The sequence below is a fragment of the Felis catus genome, chromosome D2, assembly GCF_018350175.1.
Source record: "Felis catus isolate Fca126 chromosome D2, F.catus_Fca126_mat1.0, whole genome shotgun sequence".
Lineage (NCBI taxonomy): Eukaryota > Metazoa > Chordata > Mammalia > Carnivora > Felidae > Felis > Felis catus.
The window spans coordinates 55535884-55563251 of NC_058378.1; the positions used below are offsets into that span (position 1 = coordinate 55535884).

Sequence of the window (27368 nt, forward strand, 5' to 3'; positions counted from 1 at the left end):
GACGGTGGAGTCTTCTTTTTCACTCAAACACTATAAAATATTCTAAACAAAAATGTGACAAAATGAAAGAGTGAAGAGTTTAAGATTTATCTTGAGGAGAGGAGATTCTGGAGGGGGTTCTGGGTCCCTTCTGGAGGAGGGGGTACTAACTCATTTTGCTCAAGCCATTGTCTGCTCCTTCTCTCAGCCATGGAGCTGCGTCCCTGGGCCCCCAGCACAAGGCCACACACGAGATGTATTCCCACTGCTTTCATTCAGAACTACAACTTCTTAAACGTCAAAGGAATATATCCCCTATTTTCTATCTCTGAGTCTCTCTCTGGATCTTAGTGGCCCTTTTCCTCTCAGGGAGATACTCTTTGTTGGTCTTTTCATCTTGGGACACTCCCCAGGTAAGGGAGGCAGCTTTGAAAGCACGTGTTGGCATTGGCAGTAACTGGGTTTGTAGAACCTGTTCTTAGTTATTTGAAGAAGAGGGTCATGTTTCTGAGCAATCAGAGGCCCTAGGGTGAGAAAGAAATGTCTCCGCAACATATCAGAGTGGAATTGGTGGATGGATCCTGAGATGCCGTGGACTCAGGCTCTCCCATTAGGAGACCCTGCCTGTTCACCAGCAATGGCCCCGCATGGCAGAACCAGGACTCCCGGAAGCTCCATCACAGAAGCAATGTTGAAGTCCTGGCCTGAGCCAGCTGATGTGTCTTCAGGCTTTCCTCAGATGGCAAGCAAATTGCTGCTTAGCCCATCCCTTTGGTCCTGTGTTCATCCAGAGTCCTCTTGCCCTCTCTTCCTGCCAGTGAGTTTTTCCCCCACGCAAGTCCAAGGACGTGAGCCTTTCTCTCCATTCTCACAAAATGGATATGGCCCTCATTTCTAATCTCCTGGAACGACCTTTGCCTTCACTCCACCCTATTTGCCCTCAACACACACACACACACACACACACACACACACACACACAGAGGGAGAGAGAGTCTACTGCAGAATTGCCTTCCTTAAATACTCTTTGAGCACAGACACAAATGGGAGCATGTGCTACCCCTGTAGTCAGGGAACATATGGCTCCACAGGATTTCTACCTTGAGATGTTCAGAAATAAGAAACTGCTTCCCCTCATAATCCAATTTAAGTTTTATTTATATCCCAACTTGCACCATGCTGACCTTGGCCAACCTTCCCACAGAAGCCAGGTCTGATGATTTTTTTTTTTTTTTTTTGAGAAAAGAGATGTGAAAAAAGATAAGGCAAAACACACAGAAATCAAGTCCCTTCCCCAAAATCATAAAGAAAAGAAAAGCATAGGTCAGGAATAGGATCAAAGGGCTCCTTCTGGACCTCACTTGGTGCTTCACTGCTTATTAAACAACAAGATCCGAGTGTTGGAATGAACCTTTAGCTCTGTCACCTACAGAGACAAACCAACCTGAAAGTTTTCCAGATCTACACATGAAATTTAGATAGGTTAAGAAGCAGCTTGGCATCTCTCCTCACTCCGAGCAAAAATCCATGGGTTTTCAGCTCTGTTCCAGCTCCATATCTTCTCCTTGACTGAAATGCGTCATTCCAGACTCAGTCTGGGCATAAGCCACCACAATCCCCGTCTTCTCTCCGTTTCAACACTAGGACGGTAAGTGTCACGCATGGGTTCCTCACTTCCTGCTACAGTCCTCACATATATGTGGGCTTCTTCTGCTCCCGTAATATTCTTCTCATGTGTGGGTGACCTCCTAGGATTCTTGAGAAAACAAACAGGTTTTCAAAAATAGAGCAAAGAAAGACCTCTGCTTCTGGCCAAACAGCAACCAGATTTACCCTCCCGCCTGAAACAACCAGAAGTCCGAAAAAACATTTAAAACAAGTTTTCAAGACGCTGGACATCAGGCAAGAAAGGATGTGATCCTTGAGAGACGGAAAACAAATGAGGAGAGGCCTATAATTGCCAAGTCTAGTGCCTTGGCAGGTTTTTTTCTGGCCACTCCACTCTCTTTTGTTTCATGTTAGCATGGTATTTCTTTTTCATTCCTTTCACCTTTAAGTTATTAGTGTCTTTATATTTAAATTGAGTTTTTCCAGCCAGTATTTGGTTGGATCTTGTTTTTATATTCAATCTGATGTAAATTGTGATTTTTATATCTCTGCCTTTTAATTGGGATATTTAGACTATTTACATTTTTTAAAATATTTTGCAGATTTTTTTTTTTAGAGAGAGAGAGAGGAAGAGAGTGTAAGCAGGGGAGAGGGGTAGAGGGAGGGAGGGAGAGAGGGGGGCGGCAGAGAATCTCAAGCAGGCTCCATGCTCAGTGTAGAGCCCAATGAAGGGCTTGATCTCAAGACCCTGGGATCATGACCCGGGACAAAATCAAGAGTCAACCAACTGAGCCACCCAGGTGTCCCTATACCATTTACATTTAGTGAACTCACTGATGTGGTTGAGTTTAAATGTACCATCTTCTTATTTGTTTTCTCTTCATTCTGTCCATTCATTGCCATTTAAAATTTTTTCCCTGCCTTCTTCCATACAGATTTTAGTAGCCTTTTATTGAGTTCTCTGTAAAAAAATCTGTTGGGATTTATATTGGAATCCGTATTTATCGTAGAGATTGATTTGAGGTTGTTTGACATCTTTACCTCTTGAGTCTTTCTATCCAGAAGCGTGGTATGCAACTCCCGCTATTTAGGTCCTATTTAATACCTTTTACTGAAGTTTTATTATTCCCCATAAAGGGGTTCCAGTTTTTGTTAGATTTATTCCTTAGCAGTCTACATATTTTTAATACCTCTACAAAATGGCATTTTAAAAAATTACTTTTTCCATTGGTTGTTAATGATTTTTAGAAATGCAAATTGCTTTTGTATATTGATCTCATATCCAGGCAACTTGTTAAAGTCTTTCCTTAATTCTAATAATTTATCTGTAGATACTTTGGTTTTTCTATGTAGATGATCATATCATCTGGAAATAATGACATTCTGTTTCTTCTTTTCCAGTCTTACAATTTCTATTTCTTTTTCTTCTTTATTCTATTTCTTTTTTAGTATTTATTGAGGTATAATTGACAAACAAAATTGTAAGATGCTTAAGGAGTATGATGTAATTATTTGATATATGTACACATTGTGAAAGAATCTCCCCCTCTCAAGTTAATTTCTACTTCTTTTTTTTTTTTAATGCTTATTCATTTTTGAAAGAGAGAGAGCACAAGCCGGGGTGGGGCAAGAGAAAGGGGGACACAGAATCTGAAGCAGGCTCCAGGCTCCAAGCTGTCAGCACCAGAGTCCGACGTGGGCTCGAACTCATGAACCACGAGATCACGACATGAGCCGAAGTCGGACGCTCAACCGACTGAGCCACCCAGGCGCCCCTCTACTTCTTTTTCTTATCCTACTGCATTGGCTAGGACCTAAAGTACAGTACTGAATAGAATTCAGTATTGAATAGATCATCCTTGTTTTGTTTCCAATCTTAAAGAGAATTCATTAATATTTTACCTTTAGATATGATGTTTGCTGTAAATTTGTAAAAAAGATGTCTTCTTTCAGGTTAAGGGAGTTCCTATTCTAGTTTCAGTTTGCTAAGAGTTCACATCACAAATGGCTGCTTAATTTATTTGGACTGTCTTCTGTTGAGATGGTCACACAATTTTTCTCTTTCAATTTGTCAGTGAAATAAATAATACTGATTTTCTTTTTTTAAAGTTTATTTGTTTTGAGAGAGTGTGTGAGCATGAGTGGGGGAGGGGCTAAGAGAGCGAGAAAGAGAGAGAGAGAGAGAGAGAATCCCACGCAGGCTCCTTGCTGTCAGCGCAGTGCCCGACGCAGGGCTCGATGTCACAAACTGTGAGATCATGACCTGAGCTGAGATCAAGAGTCAGACGCCTAACCGAGCCACCCAGGTGTCCCTAAATTGGCTTTCTAATATTCAATCAACCCTGAATTCCTGTCCAGCCAATAACCACACAGTGAGAACCTCCTTTGTGCTTGAGCTTCCCTGGGCTACATCTTTTCTACACGTGCTTGCACGGTACTTCTCCTGTAGGTGGGCGGCTTAAAAACCCTTAGCTTGCTTACTGTATCAATGATCTACAGTGATTTTAAACAAGAGTTCTTACCTCAGCAATCTTGGGATTGTCATAGATTTCTGAAATTTCACATGGCCTCTCACTTTCCTAAGTTGGTAAAAATACATTTAAAAGGAAAGAATAAATGAAGGATCCCAGCATTCGCCCGTGACCATGATTAAAACCAATGGTTCTTAAACCTGCATGCACATAAGAATCATCAGAAAGCTTTAAAAACAAAACAAAGTAAGCAAACAGATAATAACCACCCCCTCAAAAATTCCATAAATGAGAAATATCATTGTAAGTTACTTCGAAAAGAATCCCAGGTTGACAGTGGGGAGAAGTGGGTGGGAGCAGAGGTCAAACAAGATTGGCCACGTTTTGATAATTGAGTTCATTATATCATTCTCTTTACCTTAGTATATATTTAAAATTCTCCATGCCGTAGCTCTATTGTCCAGAGGTGCTAATTTAATCGGTTTTGGTGATTGGTATTTTTGTAGCCTCCTAGATGATTTTGAAGTGCATTGAAGAAGCTATGATTTAAATATTAACAACACCACCAACAACCATAATATGTCTTAATATGTTTAAAGTTTAAAGTTTACAGCTTGTCAACACATCTTTACAACCATAATCCTAGTCCATCTTGACAACTTTGCCTACCTCTTAAAATAGGGAGGGCAGTTTTTCTGAGCCCTATTTTGGAGTAGAGTGAACCAAGGCACAGACAATGTGGAAGCTCTTGTTCAGGATCATATAACTCATAAAGTGGCAGAGCCCGGGGTAGAGCCTCGATTGTCTATCTCACGTTAACGTTTATTAATATGAGAACAACCAGGACTGTTCATGAATAGAGGACGGAATTAGAACCCAGAGTCCACACGACACCGTTGTATTATAACCACGGAAGCTTCTTGGATAGTGGTCTGGGGGGGCCTTTGACTTCTGAGCACGGTCTCCAGAGCAATCCGGCATTTGGAGGGGTGGAGTTGGTAGATTCCCTTGTGACTGATGTGTGCTCAGATGTAGAAAAAGGGCAAAGGGCAACAGAGCCGCAGGCCCGTGGACATGTCCTCACCACAGACATGTCGGCACCTGTTCACCTCCTATCTTTCCTGAGATTATTTCCACCCTCTTTATGAAGCCCGCGCCCTTTTGGTTCTCGACTTTAGAGAACACACCCACGGTACAGACGTGCGTTTGCCATGGCAACACACATCCCCCTCCACTGCCACTTTTTGCCACCCCAGACACCATCCTTGTTGCCACAGATTTCCTGAAGCGAAGGTTGTGTGACACATCGGCTCTGCCTGGAGCGTACTATCTTCAGTCTGCGATAGAAATGGAGGGACAGGAACGTTCACCATCGTGTCCCCAGAAAACAGATTTGGATTCTGACACCCTCAGCCCAAAGCCAGTTCACTGAAATACTGATTCCTGCTCCTACATCTAGAACCAAAGAAGCTGCTGATCACCTCGGCGGACTCCTTGCTGCTGCTTCTTCGGCGAATCAGTATAAACAGTAAAGCCACCAGCAGGGCTGCGGCCACCAGGGACGGGATGCCGGCTGCTAACCCAAGAGAAGGCCCACAGTCCTGGCAAAAGAGAGAAGGGCAGAGTCAGTTCCTCCAAGAATAAAGGGAAAGTTCCATTGATTAAAAATAAAACAAAGCAACCCCCCACATGGCCTCTCAGTGTCATATACCAAATCAATGGGTAATAAAATACTGTGAAAAAATGTTGGCAACATCCGTGACAAATGACTCGTGGACTTAATTTACACGGTTTAAACCAATGGAAAAGGGGTGAAAATCAGGTACGAAAATGGGCAAAGGATATGAACAGGCCATTCTGTCTCATCAACATAGCAAAAGCTGAGAAACAATTCGAAACAGCTATTAGATGCTAGTTTAACCTATCAATGTGGCAAAAAGTGAAAAGTTATATTCCACATCATTCGGACGTGAAGTTTTAAATTCATTTACAGTATATGCATTAAGCAATTAATTTTCAAATGTCCATTTTGCTTCAGTCTGAGTGGAAACAGCCATCCTTGTAGCCACATAAGTTTTCAGATTTATAGATTATCTGGAAATATCAAAGATGATCTGCAGAATCCCTATAAACGCTCAGCTCTCATATATAACGTACATACAGGAAACTATACAAATCATAAATATATAGCTGGATGACTTTTCGCATGATGATCTCACACAGGTAACCAGCACCCAGATGAAAACACAAAACATTGCCGGAAGCCCTGAAGCCGCCCCATACTCCCAGCAGGTGTAACCACTATCCTGAAATCCATCGCCATACGTTAGTTTTGCTTCTGTTTGCCCGCATCATCTAGATGCACGTGAAACGTATGTACTCTTTCGTGTCCAGCTTTTTCCTGCTTAACAAAGTCTGTGACTTTTGCATGCTCTCCTTCGTTTTTAAGCTGAGTTGGTCATAAGGATAATTGTTGAGCCGTATTGTTGAGCTGACGTATCGAACTTTAATCTTTAAAACAAAGGTAGGAAATGGCTGGAACATTATTATTTCCTTCTTATAAGTGACCAAACCAAGGCTCCATAATTTCGGGATATACTTACTGCTTCTTTCCCACCTGTTACAACTGGGGAGGAAGTCTGTGTGAAAAAAGAACACACATCTTAAAGAAACAAAATCTGCACATCATACAAGGCAGTCCATCAAAGGTTAAGCGATCATGCCGCAAGTTTACCCCTTTGCTAAACTTTCTATTGAAAATAACATATGGCAATAACTGCCAAATAGAACCTTTCTTGGTTGCTTTCTAGGTAAGAAGGAATGAAATTTGGCTATAAGGAGAGAGAATTCAGAAATTCTGGTGGTGTCTTTCTTATTCACCCTGTGGATGTGCAATAAAGCATTTTACAACTCAAAAAAGCTTTCTTCTGTCCCTAGCCCCCACAGCCTTTCCATCAGGCTTTGGACCACTTGTGCCCATTGCTAGAAAGGAAACAAATATTGATACTGGTGGACGCAAGTTTCTTTAAGGAAGCCTTACCTGTTTTCAAATATGCAACAAAGCAAATAGCTTTGGGGGATAGCTGAAGTTGTGAATCTCTGTGAATACATGTGACCAGTTCATAGCTCCACTCAAGTGGGGGAACCAGATTTCATCCACTTATGAGATATTTCAGGTGAGAGTCTTGCCCAGATCAATAAATCTCAAGGGACGGAGTTCCACGTTAGCCACTAACCGGCGTAAACTACACTAAGTTGTGCCCTGTGAGGTTAAAAGCATACGTCCCTGGCTCACACTTGTCCAGAGTTAAATGGTGATTTCTCAACTCAGGCGAAAGGGCCTCGTTTCTTCATCTACAGAATAAGGATGTTAGTACCTCCCTCTAGGGCTGTCATGAGGGTCCAGTGAGCACCAGAAGTGTATGCTTTTGTCTTTCCCTTGAACTTGGCAAAGTTCTGGTCAGACCTGTCATTTACTTCATCATCGGCCTCAGTGAGCACGCTGGAGCCCCTGGGGCCTGGGCTTTTACTTACTGTCTCTATCTCGCAGAAAATGAAATAGATCTTAGAGAAGCGATGGGTCTTTCCCAAGGTTGCAGGGGTAACCATAAATCGAATCTCACTTGGGTGTTTGAATTCCAAGCCCAGGTCTCTTTCTCAAAGAGCTCCCATCAGAGGGGGGATTTATACTTAAATGGTTACACTTTTACCTAAACACGGACTCCCCCCCCCCCCCCCCGCCCCTCAGTACCACTTTAATGCTGCTATCTGCCAAAAGTGTTCTGTTTCTCAGAGCGGTGGAAGAGTCCAATATTGTTTCAGGTAAGATGTTCTGTCTTTTTTTTTTAATTTTTTTTCAATGTTTATTTATTTTTGGGACAGAGAGAGACAAAGCATGAACGGGGGAGGGGCAGAGAGAGAGGGAGACACAGAATCGGAAACAGGCTCCAGGCTCCAAGCCATCAGCCCAGAGCCTGACGCAGGGCTCGAACTCACGGACCGAGAGATCGTGACCTAGCTGAAGTCGGACGCTTAACCGACTGTGCCACCCAGGCGCCCCAAGATGTTCTGTCTTTAGATTTTAGAAATTCACTTGGGCTGGCTTTGGCAAAAAGAAAAAAAAAAAAAGAGTTACCTCTAAAGATGCCGGGATGCCACGTGGAGCCAAAGGCCAGCGGGCATCTGGCTTCTCTGGGGACTGGAGCCATCCCTTGTGGGATCTCTCCATCTCTCCATCTCTCCTGGGCATCCTAACCTTTCACATGCACTCCTCTCTGCCTGTTTGCTTCCTTCTTTCTGTCTCCAGATGGGTTTTTCTGCTCTGCTAATTGTGCCCGCTCACAATTAGGGAGAACTTACTAATTGTACTTCTCCTGTATTGGCTCATTTATTCTTCACAACAGCTCGTGAAGAAGGACAATAATGACTCCCGGTTTACAGATGAGAGGAGTGACGCACAGAGAAGTGAAGCCACTTGTGTGAGGTCACACAGCCCTAAGTGATGGGTGCCAGGTGCTCTGGCTCCAGGGTCCATGCCTTTAACCGCGGTGCTACACTGCCTTCCATGACCAAATGCAGCACCCCAACCCAGTGTTTGTACTTGACCTTCCAGTACTGTTCAGCAGAGACCGACTTGCGTGTGTGCCCTGTTCCAAACCCCCTGCAGACAGGCTCTGATGAGCCAGGTGTACCTCTCCCCTACCTCCCGGGGCACCGGCACTCCGGGTCATTCACACCACAAGGGGAGGTCATGCAGGAGAATATAACTGCTGGGTAGGATGACCAACCACCTGGAGAACTTGCCCAGGATGTAGGACATCCGTGCTGAAACCAGACAGCCCCAGACTAACCGGGATGGTCGTTTGCCCTACATAGGAGGAGGGGACAGTCCTCAGAGAAATGGGCTACTAACAAAGAAAGTACTACAAAAGGTGACGACTAGCATCATAAAGGCATCCGCCCTACCCCCCACTCACCACCGCTGCCCCGAGCAATGGCCTCTTGCTTCTCTGAGTTACCTTCATAGGCTAAGCCAAGCCAGGATTAGACAGAACCTGGGGTCTCTATACACCTGCTGATTTCTCTGGGGGAAAAACCAGCTGGGGGAATGTTCCAGCGGTGTCCACATTACAAGGTTTTGACAGGTGAAGAAGGAATAGGGACGTTTGTGTGAGGACAACAGGCAGAGGCTGAAGCAGGGAGCAGAGCAAGTCAGGCCTCTGCCAGGAGGGCAGGGTGAGTGCCCGGGGAGGTGAGGTACAGAGATCCAGGGTGGCCGGGAGCGGGCATCAGAAGGCAGGCCGTGAGTCACAAGGTGGCACCTTTCCACTGCTTTCCGGGCTGTGTCCCCAAGTTACAGTAAAAACGAACACTGGCCGGGGCACCTGGATGGCTCAGTAGGTTACGCGACCAACTTCAGCTCAGGTCACGGTCTTACAGTTCATGAGTTCAAACCCCAGGTGGGGCTCTGTGCTGACAGCTCGGAGCCTGGAGCCTGTTTCAGATTCTGTGTCTCCCTCTCTCTCTGACCCTCCCCCATTCATGCTCTCTCTCTGTCTCAAAAATAAATAAACATTAAAAAAAAATGAACTGTCTACCCCTCTCTCTGCCCCTCCCTCGCTCGTGCTCTGTCTCTCTCTCTCGCTCTCAAAAATAAATACACATTAAAAAAAAATTTTTTTTTTAAATGAACCCTGGCTTAGGCATCCTCCAATCAGGTAAATGCAGTTTATTCTCTTTGAGTCACCATGTAACTTATCAGAAAAGTTTGGCACAGCTAAACCCACTAAAAATCTGGGCCGGGAAAGTGCCCAGCTCCATCATAGCAGCACCACTGGTCAGAAAACAACCCTGGCTGCGTTATCTCCACACAACAGGAGGACAGAAGACAGAAGAGCGGCTATGGGCTGAGACCATACGCCATCATCAACGGACAATCTCCGTGTGACTTGCAACTACAGGCCAGACTCGAGAGCCATAAACTGTTCATTCTTGTCGCCCCAACAATGCCCCTTCTAGAACATACACTAAGGAAATGCAGACAAGGATTTAGCTATAACGATTTTTATGACAAAATTATTCCTAATTGTGGTTAACCGATTAAAGAGATAATTCACTTGAAGGAATACCATGTGACGATCCTCAGTTATGGTTATAAAGGCTGATGGAAAATTTTTATCACAGAATCTATAAAATCATGCGTGGTACAGAGACAACAAAAGTCAAAATATATGTAAAGTCAAACGGGACTAGAAGGAGAAGCACCAAGGTTTTCCGCTGATGGGAATTTAGATGTTTTGATTTTTTTCTATTTTCCTTTTAAAATGTTTATTTAGGGGTGCCCAGGTGGCTCAGTCGGTTGAGCTTCCAATTCTTGATTTGAGCTCAGGCCATGATCCCAGAGTCGTGGGATCGAGCCCTGCATCAGGCTCTGTGCTGAGTGTGGAGCCTGCTTAAGATTCTCTGTCTCTCTCTGTCTCTGTCTCTGTCTCTCTCTCTCTGTTTCTCTCTCTCTCTCTCTGTCTTCCTCTGCCCCTCTCCCCTGCTCACACTCTCTCTTTCTAAAAAAAAAGTATTTATAATTCTTATAATTGAAAACATTTGTTTCAGTGGCATCCCCCCCCCCAACTATTCATAAGTCCTTTGACAACCGGCCACTTATCCCCTGGCGTGAGCTCTGTGTGATATGCTCTGCCCCCCTCCCCACCCCCAGTCAGATGTGCTGACTTGCCTGGTGCCCAGGGCCTGCTGCACTTACCGTGTTGGTCGGCAGTGTGAAGTTCAGTGAGAAACTCTGGAGGAGAGAAGGAAATACTAAGGCTCCAGAAATGGTCAGTCAGGCTCCAGACCCCCTACCAACTGTCACTCACCCTGGTGGGTCACAAGAAAACTTACTAATTCCACAGGCTCAGTCACCTCCCAATTTCTGCTCCCAATCTCGGTCTCCAAAGACAGAAAGGGAGCAGAGGAGGCTGGGATCAGGAGTTCCTCCCTCAATAGCAAGTCAACCTCAACCCCCTCTCCCCTCCTCAGATCCCCAGCCAAGGTCAGATTAAGGGGCCAGCCAGTGATTGGCTGAGGGGTCCCAACCCAGAGGGCAGCAAAGACAGTACTAAAAATTCAGCAAAGTGCTGAAAGTTGTTTTTCCCAGAACTCCTTTTAGGGAGGGAATTGTGTGCGTTTTAATTTTTTTACTTGAGAGAGAGAGAGCAGGGAAAAGGGGCAGAGGGAGAGAGAGAGAATCTCAAGTAGGCTCCATGCCCAGCCCAAAGCCCAAGGTGGGGCTTGATCCCAAGACCCTGGGATCATGACCTGAGCTGAAATCAAGAGTCAGATGCTCAACTGACTGAGCCACCCAAGCGCCCCAAGGGAATTGTGTGAGTTTAAAAGCATTTGGTACTTTCTGTTGGGGGTAGGAAGTAAGACCCACAAGGGTCATGCTCCAACAAGAACACCTGCTCCTTAACCCCATTCCCAGGAGGCAGAACCTGAGAAAGACAAGACTTTAGTTTGTGCTGAGTCTCAGGCACAGGTTCCGGGCTGAAGTGCAGCTACTCAGGACAACAGAGGAGAGGGTAAACCCTCTGCATACCCCCTCACTCAGCACCCAACCTCACCTCTCCCCCAAATGTGGAGCCATATTGAAGGACTGTGAGCTCACTGAGGCGCCAAGTCGTGAGCCTGCCCAGAGCCTCCAGTGGCTCCTTCCTCCTCCCTCTCCCCATGCTCTGTCACCACAGTTTGGGCTAGCCAATGCCACTCTTTCAGGCTGCTCTTTACCGAGACAAAGATAGACACTCTTCTGGGACAATGTTAGAGCAAGAGGAATATCTGGGCCACCTTAGGTCGGGGTCTTCTTGCTCAAGGCTCCTAACCACTGCCCTTCAGGCCAATACCAACCAAGCCCAGAGATGCTGCAAGGACTCTCGGTGGTCACGGTATTGAACACAGCTGCCCAGAGCCTTATCTCATCAGTGAATACTGGGTACTGATGTCAGCAGGCCCAAGACAAAGCTTCCTTTGGGGGGAAGCAAAAGGGGGGGCAGCAAGTGGGCCATTGCATGTGCTGTTTATCAATATCTGGATGACGAAGATTTTGGCCAATTCCAGAAAGACATTCATATTTTGTAGAGACACAGTACGGTGCCCTTGTGGAAAGAAAAACATCACATACATTTGGGGTGGGGGGGAGAATCTGACACAGTACCCTTCAGAGAGGCAGCTGGGTGGGCTGAGGCTTGGAGTCTCCTGATCTGGATTCCAGTCCAGACGCAGCCACTTAGTAACTGTGTGACCTTGGAAAAGTGACTCAGACTCTCTGGTCTCCACTTCCTCCCAGCAACTCTATTCTCCCAGGCTCAGTTTTTGCATCCTTAAAAGAGGGATAATGTTAACTCGCCCTGCCCATCTCGCAGGATAAGCCCAAAGGAAACAACATCTGTAACTGCTCCTTCCAAACTGTAAAATACTCTAGGTGTGTAGGGGTGGGGGGAGTCACGTGGTGTCACGTTCTTTAAGGCCTGGCCAGCATGGAGCAGGGCACAGGGAAGCCACTTGGGAAGTTCCTACTGGATGGAATTGCATGCATAGATTAGCAACATTCCAAGTACAGGGATTTGCCACAATACACTTATTGCTGGTCTAAGCAGCATACAATATTTTCAGATGAAGGCACATTAGGAGCTCACTGGTCAAGTGTCACTCATTAGGAGTTTGCCATTTGTGAGGGGAAGGAGGGAGAGACAGGATAATTACTCACTGTTATTGAGGGGACACTGTGTGTCAGACACCGCATGCATAAGCGCCCCATAAGGGGAAGGCCATCGTCCCTACGGGGTGAGTGTGGGGACCGAGACCAAGATAGGTTGCTGGCAAGTGGTCTGGGTCTGGTTAGATCATGGATCTTCCTAACTCCAAAGCCAGAATTCATCTCCTTCTAATAACCTCTTTAACAAAGGAGCCACAGAAGCCTCTTCTAACTTAGCAAACTTCTTTTGATTGAGTCACGCCCAAAAATGTGTCACAAGTCAGTAAGAAAATCAGAACACTTCCAATGCAACTCGCCAGTATCTATGTCGCAGATCACGTAACGGAAGGCGGACTGAGCAAGTGAGAAGGGTGGGGATCACACCCCCTGCTTCAACTGGGAAATGAATTTAGCTGAAACATGTGCTTTGCGCCCTTGTTGTGTGTGTGTGTGTGTGTGTGTGTGTGTGTGTGTGTGTGTTTGGGGGGGTTTAAAGGCAAAATGTTAATATTAAAATGAAAGATGAGATCAGCAAATATTAGAGGAGAATTGATTTAATGATTAGTATTTTGCTTATAGGAAAATAATAAAACACCAAGTCCCTTGAAGTCACAGCACCCAGAGTAGAGTCACGTTTGCAGTACGAGATGTGAGCTTTAAATGCCTGGGAGTTGTTTTTTATAGTGAGGAAGGAAGGCAGGGTGAGAAAAGATGCTAGCCTTACTCACCATTTCTGACAGCCTCCCGAGAACCTTCTCCAGACGCCGCCCTCGGCAAGCTCCTTTCTTGCTGGTGTTACTGGCTTGTGTCTCACATCTGTAGAGCACCCAGCTGGGAGGGCAAGGGTGACACAAGGGGTGTGGCCCCGTGAGAGCTCTGGCCAAGCCTTGTATGGCCAGGGGAGTAGCCAAGTCCTCCGCCCACCCGTCGGGGAGATGGCGTCCTGCTTCATGGTCACCGTGTATGGCCCGGGTCAGCCTCCCTCCTTGTTTTCATTTTCTCTCTTACTTTCCAGGTTCGTTCCTCAGCAAAGAACCCACGGCTGGCTTGAGAGCTTGGTGGCTTCTGCGGCCAGTGGCTCTTTACAAACAATGGGTTACACAGGCCGAGGCTGGCCGCACCCTCCCCTGCTGCAGGCTTCGGTGTTGACCGCTGTCCCGGCAACGATGGGGTCAGCACCCCACCAGCGTCAACGTCGAGGATGCCCGTGTGACGGTGTTGGAGCCTGCTCTGTGTTCGAGGGACCGCAGTGAACACACTCCCTGGTCAATGAGCTGCCTGGTGGGGACTTTGACCTCGCCCCCCTTCTGCTCTTGCGTGTTGAGTGGGGACCTTCCTAGAGCTGGAGGAAGCCGCTGACATGGACTGCTTTATATCTTGTATGAGTTCTTTGTTAAGAGTTTGCTTCTTTAAAACACTGAGAGAGCTGGAGTCCCAAGCCAACGAAACAACACAATTATGACCAAGACATTTGGTCACTTAAATGAATGCATTCATCACGATTCAACAAATCTTTTTGACAGCTCCTGTATGTCGAGGGGTTTTCTGGGTATGGTTCTGGGCCTTGGTGATAAAGACAAATGAGGCCCCAACTCTTGAGGAATGTATGTTCCAGCAAGGGCAGGCAGACCCCAATCAGAACAAGGGAGACCCCCTAGGAAAGGAGCAGACGAAGTGATCAGAGTGACTGGTAAACAGTTGTTCTAGATGGCCCTGAGAGGTGACCCTTAGGATGCACGTAAAAGGGGAGAAGACGGTCCCAGGGAGCGGGAACAGCATATGCAAAGCCCCGGGGCTGAAGCAGGCACAGCCTGGAAGGAGGTCTGTGTGCCTGAAGCAACATAAACCAGGGGAGTGACCTCAGAAGGAGGAAGACACAGTGAGTTACACAGGTGGAGTTTCAGAAACAAAAGAAATAAAGAAAAAAAGAGACAAACAAAAAAACCCCAGAATCTTAAATATAGAGAACAAACTGGGGGTGGGTAATATAGGTGAGGGGCGTTAGGAGTACATTTATCACGATGAGCATCGAGTAATGTGTAGAACCACTATTGTGTACTCCTCAAACTAATATAACACTGTGTGTTAACCATACTGGGAATGAATGAATGAATGAATGAATGAATAAGATGTCTTAACAACAACAACAGAAACAACGACAAAAGACAGAAAGAGTAAGGGGACGGATTGGGTGAGCATGGCAGGGCTCGGTGAGATTTCCGTCGTAGAGCAGTGGAAGTCTTTCAAGAGTTTAAGGGGGAGAGGAGCACTAGCTAAGCGATGTTGACAAAGATCGTCTTCTCCGGGAGGTCTGGATTACAGCAGAGGAGTATTTTCCCGGAGACTGGCTGGCAGAGTGCAAAGAACAATGAGCACCTTTCAGTGCTGGTGACTGCAAAAGACAGAAGGGTCCTAAAACCCTGACACTCCACGTGCAGCACAAGACAGTCGCATGAGCGGTTTGGCATTTAAGTCATTTTGCATTAAGACCAATCTGAGTGTTTTAAAAAACATGGTTCCTTATGACCCTTCCCTGATAGGACCCACAAAATTCCAAAAATACCCCAAAGTCTCCTCATCTGGTCATCCCGAGAAGACTGTCCTCGATTAGATGGAACCTCTGTCTTTGGGCTAAAAATGACCCTGCATCACAGGAAATGAGACACTCAATTTGCTCTGTTTGAAGAGGGCTTATTCAAAGGACCATTTGTAAAGATCCCCCTTGGGGGATAATGCAGTGCCCCAGGATTACACCTGCAGAGTGTCATCACCCCCCTGGGCCTGAAGAGGGGAAGAGAGCTACCAGCGCCCAGAGAGACAGGGCCACTTCATAGGAGCTGTGCCCTTCAGTTCTAGATGCCAGACGTGGTCCTCAGGCACACAAGCAAAGTAGAGACAGGTGCTGAGGGACAAATGGTGTCTGTCTACCACATCTAGCTCGGTCTTCACAGCACCCGGCTCCGCAACAAGTCTGGTGTCAGATTTCAAGCCTGTTTGGGTTCAAGAAAGGCGGCAACTTTGAAGCCATCTTGAGCTTCACTCCTGACTTTCTGGGTCCAATAGGGAGCTCTGCTCTTGACCAGGCACTGGGTATTCACCTGAGAATAGAAAGCCACTGAGATGTTCCCCCTTTTCATATGTTCAAGTCCTGGGGACATTGGAGAAAATATCATCAAGAGGCCCAAGCTTGTCTGAACTAGTAATACAAACCCAGGACACATCAATGAAGCCACATTCTTTAATGAGACAATTCTTCCTAGACAGACATGTTAGCTCCTCTCTGCTTTTCTCTTTGAAACTAACATTTCACGAAGTGTAAAATGACACAAAATAAAAAATACAATATATTTATAGAGTGCACTCTACACAGTTTTTCTTTTTCAAAAAGAAACCTTTTAGGCATTTGGGATTATTTTTCAGAGCTTCTGTCTATCAAGGGAACTTGGAAAACAAGGGAGTGGAAGTCAAGGGAACATTTGTTCGCAAACTGAATGACAATACCACGAATTATTATCAAATGGACCAGATCAACAGCAAATCCCAGTGTGAATTTGCTAGTTAACAGGGTTCCTGCACATGATTTAAACAAGCCGAGTGTTTCATGAGTAATACGAAAGTTAGCTTTAGACGAAAACGGGCCTACGGTGAATCAATGCACAGCCTCATTTTCTCTGTTTGGAGAATCTCCACAGGCTAAAGTTAATTCCTGACCTTTTCCCAGCCCTGGGATTCAGGTTCTAGCTTCTGCCAGAGCAGATCACACCAGAACTGGACCAGGCTGATGACCCAGACCCCACACATTTCATCAGGTCATCAAGGGAATTCTGTGAACAGAAGGAAGCAGGTCTCGGAGCTCCAGACATCCCCAAGGCCAAGCCCCCGACTAAAGGACAAAGCAGGGTAGCAATGTCCCCCTTCAGCAGGGGGCCTGGGTCTTCCTGCCCAGTGGACCTTCTCTCTTGAAGCCAATGCGTCAATCCCCTTGTGAGCTCCCAGGGGAGCGGTCTGGCCGGCCCCAGCTGAATCAGGGCTTGTCTTGTCTGGGAATACGTCACTCACAGAAGGCCTAAATAAAGGTTTTCATAAGAGTCCCATTGTTTCAAGTTGGCCAAGTTGTGTGTTTTTGAAAATATTCATACTAAAGAGATAAAAATAAGTACCATTGTTTCATGAGGCAAATGCTGAGGCACGGCCAACTCTGTTTCTCATTCGCTCCCACTCTTCCATGGAATTCGTTGATCTTATTTAGGCTTCTAAAGGTCGACACTACAGAATGTTCATGTCGCAGGAAAGAGACCTCTAACAGCCACCTTATATATCCTGATTTTAGTCCCAGCATTGACAGATAAGATGAGACAAGGTAAACCCCCAGAAAATACAAAAATCTGAGAGATGGGATCCACCCTAGCGGGCGGGTTGAACCACGAAACAAGGGGCTCCCTTTGCTGAGTTGAATTCCGCCCCCCCCCCCCCCCCCCCCCCGCAGGGTCTGTGATGCACCAGGACTTGAGAATGCGGGCGAATCTCCATCAGGGCCAAGAGAGGGCGTGGCGAAGGAGACACAGAAAATCAGGGCTGGTCCAGGAGGGCCCGCTCAGTAAAGCTACGATCGGCATTTGTCACACTGCATTGATTAAGGCTCTGACAGCTGATCCTTTACATACATACATATATACAGACATATATTATTATTAATAATAATACTTTGCATTTTTTTCTGTTTTAAGGAAAAAAATATATTTCCATGCATTTCTTCTACCTTTCTTTGTACTATCCTTTGTTTGTTTTACTCCCAGCCATCATTTTAATTAGGCATAGTCCTCTGGGGACATATTCTGATGTTTAAAAAATATAACTTTTAAGATTTTTACGAACACTCTGTTTAAAATGCCTCATCCCAAAGGAATTCTGGCGCTTGGGAGCTATCTCAGGTCTCACGGAAAACACTCTCTGTGCTGTCCTGTGTTCAATACCAACCAAACAGGACTTACGGTTATGTAAACATTATTTAAAAATGATTCCAACATAAATACTCTTTTAAAGCTAACATACCACAGCTTTTAGCTCATAATGCCCATAGATGCCTTAATGAAATGCCATTCAAAACTACCTCACTGTTTGAAGTCCACCTGGAGGTTCTAAAATTATGTAAACAACATTCTCTACACTTCTCTAGAACACGTGCCAATGTGGTGAATTCTGATCGCAAGTTGGTGATTGAATACTAGTTAGCCTGAGCAAAGTTACCAATGCACTCTTTAACCTGACTGCTGACAGGAAGTTAGTCACAAAGTTGACTTGTCCCACAGATGATGATTCTTACCTAACTTTTAATTAACCAGTTTTCAACAGTGTTCACCCCACGAGGGACCTGAACTGGCCCTTCATAGGCTGTCTTTGCACATCTTGCAAATGCAGTTTGAATCAGTTGTCAAGAAGTCAAGGTCAACCACAGGAAGTGCCTTTAAAGCTGGAGGAGGAAATGGTCTTCTAGGCCCATGGAATCCCAAGCATGGGTGGCATCTTCTCAAAGTCAGCCAGTAAAGGAGCATCAGGAGGATCCAGGATGTTTTCTTCTCGGCAAACTGGGGTCTCTCACCAGCAAATATGTTGCTGGAATTAATAGTGGATGCCTCAGCTTCCTAGTGCAGTTAGGGTTGAGGGAATCCCAAAGTGGCAAGGAATGCCAATGACACAGACCGAAGGCTTGATGTCAACTAGTTTTGTGACGACGATTCTCATACTCAAGCTCTCTCTGTGCACTGCTTACCGTGAGTCCTTTTTTAGTCCTGACATCCATATTCTCAGGTTTCCTGGTTGACAAGTCCCTGGCAGATAGAAAGCCAAAGTCTCCAGCCAAGCCGGTGAGTAACAACTCAGCCATGGCCAAGCTCTTATTCTCACTGCCCAGTGTAGACGGAAAACAGCCTGAGTCTTCAGGACACAGTCACGCTGCCTGGCACCTACCGAGGCACACCCAGAAATAGAGGAATGACCAACCCAAAGGCCGGCCTCTTGCCCCAGAGGAGCATGGGACAAAGGGAATGAGTATGACCAGGCGTAGCTTGAATGGTAAGTAACTTCAAAACCTTAATCTTAAGAGCCCATGACTGATAATGTTGTAGCCAGAATCAAAAAACATCTTCCCTCTTCCTTGTTGGCCAAACTTCATCAGAGACAGACCTCCAACACTAGATTTTGAGTTTTTGAGAAAAATACTATACACCGGTTTAGGGCAGATTCACAAGGTGCTATTGTTACAAAAAACATTCTCAGTTCCTGTCTTTCAAGAACATCGGCATTATTTCTTCATGTGCAGGGCATCCTGGAACTTGGTGCTAGTGTATCGGGCGTGAAAGCCTTTCTTATTGATGGTGTCATCCGTGTGGAATTGAATCATTAGAGAATCTCCTGCCGAGTAGATCTCTTCCAGTGGCTGAGGGAAGGGCAAGAGAAAACCAGGGGGACTTTAGGTCAGTTGGCTGTGGTTGGAGTTTTAAATACGGAGGATGAGACAGAAGTTACATGAGAACATAGGAAGGCCAGTGCTGTCATGAGGCGTCCCTGGCATTAGAGACTCTGAAGGGCATCAAAACAAGCTCCTTTTCAAAGGAGAACATTGCCAATTCTGCTCCTAAGAGCTCCCCAGGCCCCACTTTTTCAAGACAATCCTAGACGCACAGCTCACATAGAATCTACTGGTTATTACAGGTACAGATGGGCCAGGAACTGCTCTAAGTACTTTAGGATCTTACCTCATATATAAACCTTACGACAACTTTATAAGGTGGTGTGATCTCCACTTTACACTTAAGGAAACTGAAACTCAAGTTCATACAGCTAGACAGAACCCAAGCTCAGGTCTGACTGTGAAGTAGGTACCCCCCCTCCCCCATCCGCCAGCTCTAGGGTCACGTTGTGATGTGTCTCCCAGCAGACCAAACACCAAAGCCCACGGATTCAGCCTATGTCCCATCCAAGGACAAAACGTGGGAAGGAACCTCTACCTTTGTTAGAAAGGTTTGGCCAAGGGGGTCAATGAACGGGAGCCAGGTTCCGAGGCTGCTGTCTGCCAGGTCACAGTGGGACCAAACTGGGCTTCCCACACATCTCACTGTTCAGGACTCTCCAAGGTGTCCTCCGCACACGGACCCCATAGTTTCAAAGATTTTATTAAAGGCATGGCATTGGTTACGTCCCACTTTGCCATCCTTTCTTTTGGGGAGGGTGAGGGAAGATAACGGGAAATTATTCAGAGACTGATATAAACGCCATTTTGAGGTTCCGATCAGCAAAAGCAGCACTAGTGACTCCAAAATGATCTGATGCAATTTCAGCCAATAGCAAAGAAGCTTGTACAACCAGCCCTGGAGGCAGAGACAAGGAGGGGCGGGGCCAGTGTGAGCACGCCCAGTGTGGTGCAGCCAGAGAGTGACCGGGGCCCTGTACTGGCCCCTCCACACACTCGCACTGAGTGCCAACTGTATGCCAGGCTCTGGGTCAGGTGCTGGGGAAATAGTGAACAAAACAGGCGTGCCCCGTCCAGGGTTGGAGGCTGAGGAAAGAAAAGGTAACGAGAAGAATGATGATCTGGAGCATAGCTCTGTGCTCACCAGGAAGAGTGATTCGGGATATCGGAGGAGCTTGGAGTTGCTTGGGAAGAGAATTGTCAAAATACGGGATATACAAAAGCATCATTTAAAAAAAAAATTTTTTTTTAAGCCTGAAGGCCAAATGAAAATGAGGATTTGGGGGAAGGGAATCCTTTGCAAAAATAGTAGGAAAATCCTCCAGGAAAACGCTCTTACATAGCCGACGTTGGTGTGAGGCCCTCCTGATCTGGTTCCAGGCCACCCCCTCCACCCCACTCCTCTCCGACTGCTCTCCCTGTTTGTATCCCGCTGGCTGGTGCTAACGCGTGGCAGGCGTGGCTGGGACCCAACCCCCGCGCCCGCGGCACCTCACGCTCTGAATCGTCACGCTTGGTCCCGGGCCCTGCAACCGGGGCGCTCACCCCGGAGCCGCAGAAGCGGCCGAGCCTGGGCGCGGTGCTGTCGTAGCCGTCGTAGGCCTCCATGTAGTCGTAGCCACAGTCAGCCTCCTCCTCCACCTCGAAGGTGCGGAATATCAGCTCCACGCCGTAGCCGTCCTCCGCCACGATCACCCAGTCACAGCGGGCCTGGCTCGGGTAGTTGTTGTCCCCAAACTGGGCGTGGGAATACAGCTCTTTGGTGTGCACTTCGGCCTTCAGCCTGCCCCCGCACTCTGGAGCGGAGAGAGAGCCGCCACGCCTCCTTGGCACCGAGAACCGTGCGGCGCCCCCACCCCCTTCCCAGCCTGGGCTTTCTCTCTCCACACCCGCATGCACGCAGGCCAGCTTTCTGTACGAGGCCTCGCCAGTGCCCTTTAGGAAAGCCTGGCAAATTTCATCATCCCATTTTACCGAGGCGTACATAGAGGCCGAAAGGTCTGAGTTTCAGGGCTTACTGTGAGGGTCCAAATTGGCCCTTACCAGCCAAGATCCTATGTTCCCAGGCTGGGCCGCATAAGGCCTCCGGGAATACCCGAGCATGTTTCTGGAAAAAGCTGGCTGGCTGGATCTTTACCACTTAATAATCACCTGAAAGTGCTAGAAGCGCCTGAGAAGGGCTCCAGAGCCCCATCTACTTACTGTAATTTGTAACTGTTGCCAACAGAGGGCACCAAAAGCACATCAGACCTCCAGGTGAGCTCTGGAATCTAGAAACCTCAGATTATGGACTGACTTGCTCCTGCATCTGACAGGGCTGACTATAGCTGACTTTGAGGCTCCTGGGGCGGGGTGGGGGGCCGCCCACAGGTGAGTTGGGCCGCATGCTTTGGCCCTGTATTCTGTAGCATTGGCTTCTGGGTTTTTGACTAGGATGGTGACTCTGGTTGGCCTGGGTCCCACACTATCTTGTCTAGGCCACTGGAGACCACATAATATAAATGGATACATGAGAGTGGTCTGAGATTAGAAAGCACCAGAAATTCTGAAGGTAAGTTCCTCCACTGCCTGTCTTCAGGGTGCTCCACACCCCGGGGTGGGGGACGGGGTAGGGGTGGGGGGCAGGCAGCTCCTGAGGGTGTGGCTGCTGTAGTGTCTGGTAACACCCGCAGGCCCAGCCGGCCCCAGTCCTGCCAGACAGCCGACTCTTTTTTTTTTTAAACGTTTATTTATTTTTGAGACAGAGACAGAGCATGAACAGGGGAGGGTCAGAGAGAGGGAGACACAGAATCTGAAACAGGCTCCAGGCTCCAAGCTGTCAGCACAGAGCCCGACACCGGGCTCGAACTCACGGACCGCGAGATCATGACCTGAGCCGAAGTCAGCCGCTTAACCGACTGAGCCACCCAGGCGCCCCCAGACAGCCGACTCTTAACCCTCCCTGTGCTCTTGTTTAGAATCTCCTCCAGGTGTGAACTGTCTTTGGGAAATTTCGAGTCCCCGACGTGACATGGGTGGCAATGAAATGGGCGCAGCGCAGGGCAGGATGCCTTCTATCCGCCTTGCCAGATCCTCTCTCCATTCTTCCCCACCTGTTCTGGGCCTCCGGAGGCTGACCTCTAGGCCCACATGGACTAGCCCCCTTGCCCTCCGCCTTCTGGGTTGGGTTCAGCCATGGGGAACACCAGCAGATGAGAGGAGGGAGGAGAGAGGTCAGGGTGTTTAATCCCAGGCTCCCTCCCTGCCTGGTCACCACAGGTTGTGTTGTTCAACTGAAGGGCACAGCTCCAGGTGGGGGGAGGGGGGTTACTCTGCTTGCATACTCCCTCCTTGGGCATCCTGGCCTGGGGTATCACCCCCTGCCCCCACCCCCATGTAGTTCCAGGTCCTGGCTACTGCACTGCTCTTTATGGTGTCCCCACACCCTGCCTGCCCCTTTGTAAACAGTCCCTTTTAAAATTCTCCTCAAATAATGATTCATTTCCTGCTGGGACCCTGACCTACTTTTTCTGTAGGGACTAGAGGGTAGAGTCACCAGTCAATGGCTTTTAACCTTCCCTAGGGGAAGCTGGAACCCTCAAGGAGCTTGGAAGAGTTCTGCAGACACCAAAGTGTTTTCTAGGTGGGCAAGCTAAACCACCTAAGGGTGCCGGGTGTCATTTTGTTTTTCCTGATTTGTATTTTCTGGCTCTGAAAAGAAACTGGGTGGGGTGGGAGCTGTTAAAGCTCACAGGGTCCCAGGATCATGAGCTCAGACTCCAAGTGGGCCGCGGGCAGCCACTGCTTTGGCAAAGGGCCACAGTCTAACACCGGGATCAGAGAGTCGGTTATTTCTGTGAGTAATGTTTTAATGGCTAAAGAGCAGAGCCCATTTTCTTACTGACATTCTTCTATTTAACAAAATAGATGTGTTAGTTACACGCATATACATTTTCCTCCAAAGGACCAAGTAGAGCTATTTACATTTTAAGTGGAGGAAAAATAATAGATAAAGAACCATTTTCCATTTTCCAGAACTTGTCCTTAGAGGGTGAAAAGGGCTGCTCCCCACCGCTCAGCTCCCAGACTTTCGGATTTCACAGACCAGCCAAATTACAGATACATTTTGAAAAGAGGATGGGAGGAAGGAAGGGAGAGAGGAAAGAAATGTGACACCAGCAACGGGATTGCCCACTTCAAATGCTGTCGATTAAGGGCATTAAAAGAAAACTACCCTTCCCCTCATGGTTGCCCACGTTTCATTTTTGAAGGGACATTTGATCACACGCCTCCTACCCCCAAGAGTCAGAGTGAAAGGCAGTTCCTTCCCTGCCGCCGTCACCCGTCTGTCTCCAGTCTACATGGACATCAGCGGGCGGCTGGGCATCCTCGCTCACGTACCTGTGCTGTGCACTGCCTGGAAGCCTTTCCTCTGCACAGAGGCATCCGAATAAAACCTGAGGAACAGGCTGCTGCCTGAAGCCACCACGGGGTCTGGTTTCTTGCTGCCACAGAAACGGCCAAGGATGGGCGCCAGGCTGTCGGCTCCGTCGTAAAGCTCCAGGTGGTCGTAGGCACATTCTTGGTGCTGCTCGATCTCAAACTCGTTGAATGTCTGGGGAACGGAAGAAAAGAAAGTGAGGCAGGGGCCTGGCACTCAGCTGGGGTGGGGGCCGCCTCTCTGGGGGCTGGGAGAGGATGGGGCGAGGCAGGACACTCGTCTGCCCCCACCAGCCTCGTAGGGGGCATGGCGCCCAGGTGAGGACAGCGACATCTACAGTGAGAGTCTCAACTTGGGCCCTCTGCTGGTCCCCAGGCACCCCCACGAGGCAGTTACATGAGCGATTGCTGCTGTGAGCACTTTGCGGGTGAGATGGCTGGGCTCCCAGAGCTGAGATGCTTGTCAGCCCCGACAGCAGCAATGGCCAAGTGCTCACTCTGCGCCAGGAGCTGTTTTAAGTGCTTCACAAATATAACCTCACATAATCCTCACGCCCCTGTGCTGTGTCTACAACTACAACCCCCATTTTACAGATGAGGAAACTGAGGCACAGAGAAGTCAGGCGACTTGCCCAAGGTCACCCAGTGGTAGAACTGGGCCAAGGCCAGGAGGTCTACCTGCAGAGCCCTTGCCTTTAACCTCTGCACTATACTTGACCATGAGTGATGTGGATGAGGCTGTACGAAGTGCTCGCTGCTCTGTGTCTGCACCCTCATAGTGTCTGGCATTCGAGGAGGGTTTTTTCCATGCAGGGTCCTGTGCCAAATGTTCACAAACATTTTCTCACTTAATTCTGATGGTGCTGTGAGCTAGTATTACACTCAATGTGCAGAAGGGGAAACTGAGTCTTAGAAAAGTGTCTTGCCCAAACTCACACAGCCAGAGGAGGAGGGAGCTGGACGTGAGCCTTAGCCAGCCTGACTCCAGCCCACACTCCTAACCATCACCAGGCTATACTGCCTACCTCCTCCCTGCTCCCTGAAGACCGTCCCCCAAAGCTGGCCAGAGGAGCCCCTCAATTCTAGGCCGTGCACCAGGGACTGGGCAGCTGAATGACTTATGGCCTGCCCATGGCTTCCAGGGAGATGGGACAAGGTGAGAGGGGACAGTGTTAAATGAAGGCGTGAACCAAATGACAGAGCAGGAAGAGAGGACTTGGGGGGATGGGGTTGGTAAAGAGGGTCTGAATTCATAAGAAAGTTTCTGGAGAGACAGGACAGGGATGGAGATGGAGAGGGGTCATTAGCAGTGTGGGCTCTCGTAGGAATGATAAACACAACAGGAATGAGCAAAGCCCATCACACCTTACAGAAAGGGAGCTGGTGGAGGGTGGTACAGAGACAGTGGGCAAGAGCAGGAGGGGGGACCAGCGGCATCAGGGTGGGTGAGGCAATGGGAGGGACACCCATGAGACACCTTGTTGTGGTGCCCATACAGTGAAACACCAGCTTCTTGGGAAGTATTTGATTCACATTTTCTGTGTAAGCAAAAAAAATGTGTAAGCATTACATTTTTGCGTAAGCAAAAAGAGCATGATCGGTATATCCACCATGCACTTCCCCAAGGAAGTTTTGTTTTTTTTAAACTAGAAAACTTGTAAATTTGAAATCTGGCCTAACTCTGGCCACTGGATCAGTTGCTTCCTTAGCACTGTAAAGAAGAGGAAGACGTTTAGCAACTGCTAAAATCTTGTGCCCCTTAGAAGCACGACTTCCAGTTGTGCAGGCTGCACATTCCCACCCCCAGGGGGCGCCATTCCCCAGCCCGCAGCCGAGAAGAATGTCCTTGGGAACCTTCTTCTGCAGAAGGCAGCGTTGGGGAAGGAGTGCCTTACTCTAAGGCACTCCAGTTCACCCTCACGCAGATTCAAGGCTGTTCTGACACCCAGGAAGGCCGCCTCCCCCATGGGCAGCCATGCACATGGGGTGCCCGCTGTGAGCAGCCTGTGGTCATGGGCTCTGCCCTCGCCACCCCTCACTGCCCTGGGCCTGGCGCAGACAGACACCAGCACCTGCGCTCTGTTCTGGGGGCCCATCGCGTACCTGTCCTCCCCTCTCTCACCTGCCAGCAAACACCCTCGAAAGTCCCCGGAGCCATTGTCTGCTTATCTTCACGACCTCCTTTGTTCTCTCCCATTCTCCCTGCATTATATTGGCCCATATTTCGGAGGAACATCTATGTGCCTTCTGAAGAGCTCACAAACCTCAGAGTCAGAAAGACCCTTTTAAAAAACGTCTGTCTGGAGTATACCTTCTCCAGCTAGCAAGAGAGTTTTACACTCCAGGATCTGGGATACTCTGGGGGCTGAGAAACGAGATTTGTACCATAGACTAGTTTCTCCTTTGAAATAACCAAGTATGGTACGCACATGTACAATCAAATGCATGAGGGACTTTAAGGAAATGCCTGGAAGATACATATTTTTTAACTCAAGAGAGAATTAGCATAAATAACTTAATCTCTTATTGTTAATGTTTAAAAATGTAAGTTCTAGAGAAATACGGATAATAATAAGCATCCACTGGAGAAGTCTGGGCAAGAAGAAACATATATTTTTCCCATGCATATACATACACTATTGTGTACGCATAGGAAATTTCTGGAAAGATTTTCCAAAAAGCACTCAGAGAGGTCATTTCTGGAGTGGCCATGGGAGATTTAGAAGCTTTTGATTCCCACTTGCCAATGCTCTGTACTGGTTCCTTTTTTTTTAACCCTGAGAATGTATTGTTTTGTCAAAAATTACAACTGGAAACAAGCAAATCTGAAATAGCTCTACCGATCTGTGCCGTGAATGTCACCTCATACCGGTACCGCTGTGAACAGGTGCTCTTTAGAGGGCTTTTCTCACCGCCGCCCTGTGCTGAGAGCTGTGTGTGTGTCCTCTCTTAATCCGCACAGCAGCCCGCGAGGGGGGGGGTTCATTAGCATCCCCATTTTCCAGATAATGAAACTGAGTTCTGGAAATGTTGAGTAACTTTCCCAAGTTTCAGAGCTGGAAAGTGGCAGCACAGAGATTCACAGCCACGTGCCTCTGAAACCAAAGTCCGTGTTGTCCATAAACTATGAAAATGACTCACGAGTTTCACCCTGTGGCCCGCGGTTGAAGAGATGTTCCAGGTACACTCCCTCCGACTGGGGTATTTGTCAGGCCAGTTGGGGCTCGCCAGGGTCCCCTCTGCACTGCTGATCTTGTGCGCACAGCCAGCTAGGGGCGATGGGGGGACACATGCAGAGAGAAGCAGTTCACTTGTGGGCAGCACCAGAGGCCCTCTGGGGGAGTCTCCATCTCTCCTGCTTATTTGTCATGTGGTCATTACCAAAAGTGGGGGCAGGGGTCAGCCTGAATCAAATGTCCCCTGGCTAGAGATTTGTTGATTTATTTGGTTTCGCTGCCTTCCTGTGGGCTCAGATGGCTCCTCTTTCGCACTATCACCATTCAGGTCGTGGTTATCATTGGACATACGGTAGTTGGTGGTCAAGACCACAGGCACCGGGTCAAAAGGACTCGGTCCCACTGCCTTCAAGCTGTGGGACTTTGGGCACTCACCTAAGCCTCGGTGTCCTTATTTGTAAAAGGGTGCCAGCTTGGTAGGGGGATACGTGGATTAAATG

General features: G+C 47.7%; 2 protein-coding genes across 3 annotated transcripts in view; both read right to left on the reverse strand.

The window, feature by feature from the left end:
• Positions 1-1113: 1113 nt before the first annotated feature.
• OPALIN (oligodendrocytic myelin paranodal and inner loop protein) lies at positions 1114-14275 on the reverse strand. Of its 2 annotated transcripts, XM_003994254.6 has the most exons (6): positions 13533-14275; positions 10816-10851; positions 6662-6697; positions 5540-5659; positions 4110-4166; positions 1114-1735 (listed from the first exon to the last, which is right to left on the reverse strand). In XM_003994254.6, the coding sequence occupies exons 1-6, from the start codon at positions 13533-13535 to the stop codon at positions 1559-1561; spliced, it is 429 nt and encodes a 142-aa protein (XP_003994303.2). In that variant the 5' UTR covers positions 13536-14275; the 3' UTR covers positions 1114-1558. The 2 variants fall into 2 exon arrangements, with proteins under 2 accessions (XP_003994303.2, XP_019669184.2); XM_019813625.3 differs by lacking the exons at positions 6662-6697; positions 10816-10851 and having other exon boundaries at positions 13533-14274.
• A 1753-nt stretch (positions 14276-16028) lies between these two features.
• The window catches only part of TLL2 (tolloid like 2), a 128263-nt gene continuing 116923 nt past the window's right edge, over positions 16029-27368 (reverse strand). The window contains exons 18-21 of the mRNA XM_023240792.2: positions 26834-26961; positions 23654-23867; positions 20819-21069; positions 16029-19240 (exon numbers count right to left, since the gene is read on the reverse strand). Of these exons, the coding sequence (XP_023096560.1) occupies positions 19106-19240; positions 20819-21069; positions 23654-23867; positions 26834-26961 (728 nt within the window). The 3' untranslated portion in view covers positions 16029-19105. The remainder of the gene's footprint in view (positions 19241-20818; positions 21070-23653; positions 23868-26833; positions 26962-27368) is intronic.

What these genes read in the sequence shown, in the direction of transcription:
- OPALIN (XM_003994254.6), bottom strand. An exon ending in TCACACTGCCGACCAACACG is followed by an intron (nt 6,698 to 10,815) that starts GTAAGTGCAGCA and finishes TTTTTCACACAG; the next exon opens with ACTTCCTCCCCAGTTGTAAC. An exon ending in TAACAGGTGGGAAAGAAGCA is followed by an intron (nt 5,660 to 6,661) that starts GTAAGTATATCC and finishes CTCTTTTGCCAG; the next exon opens with GACTGTGGGCCTTCTCTTGG.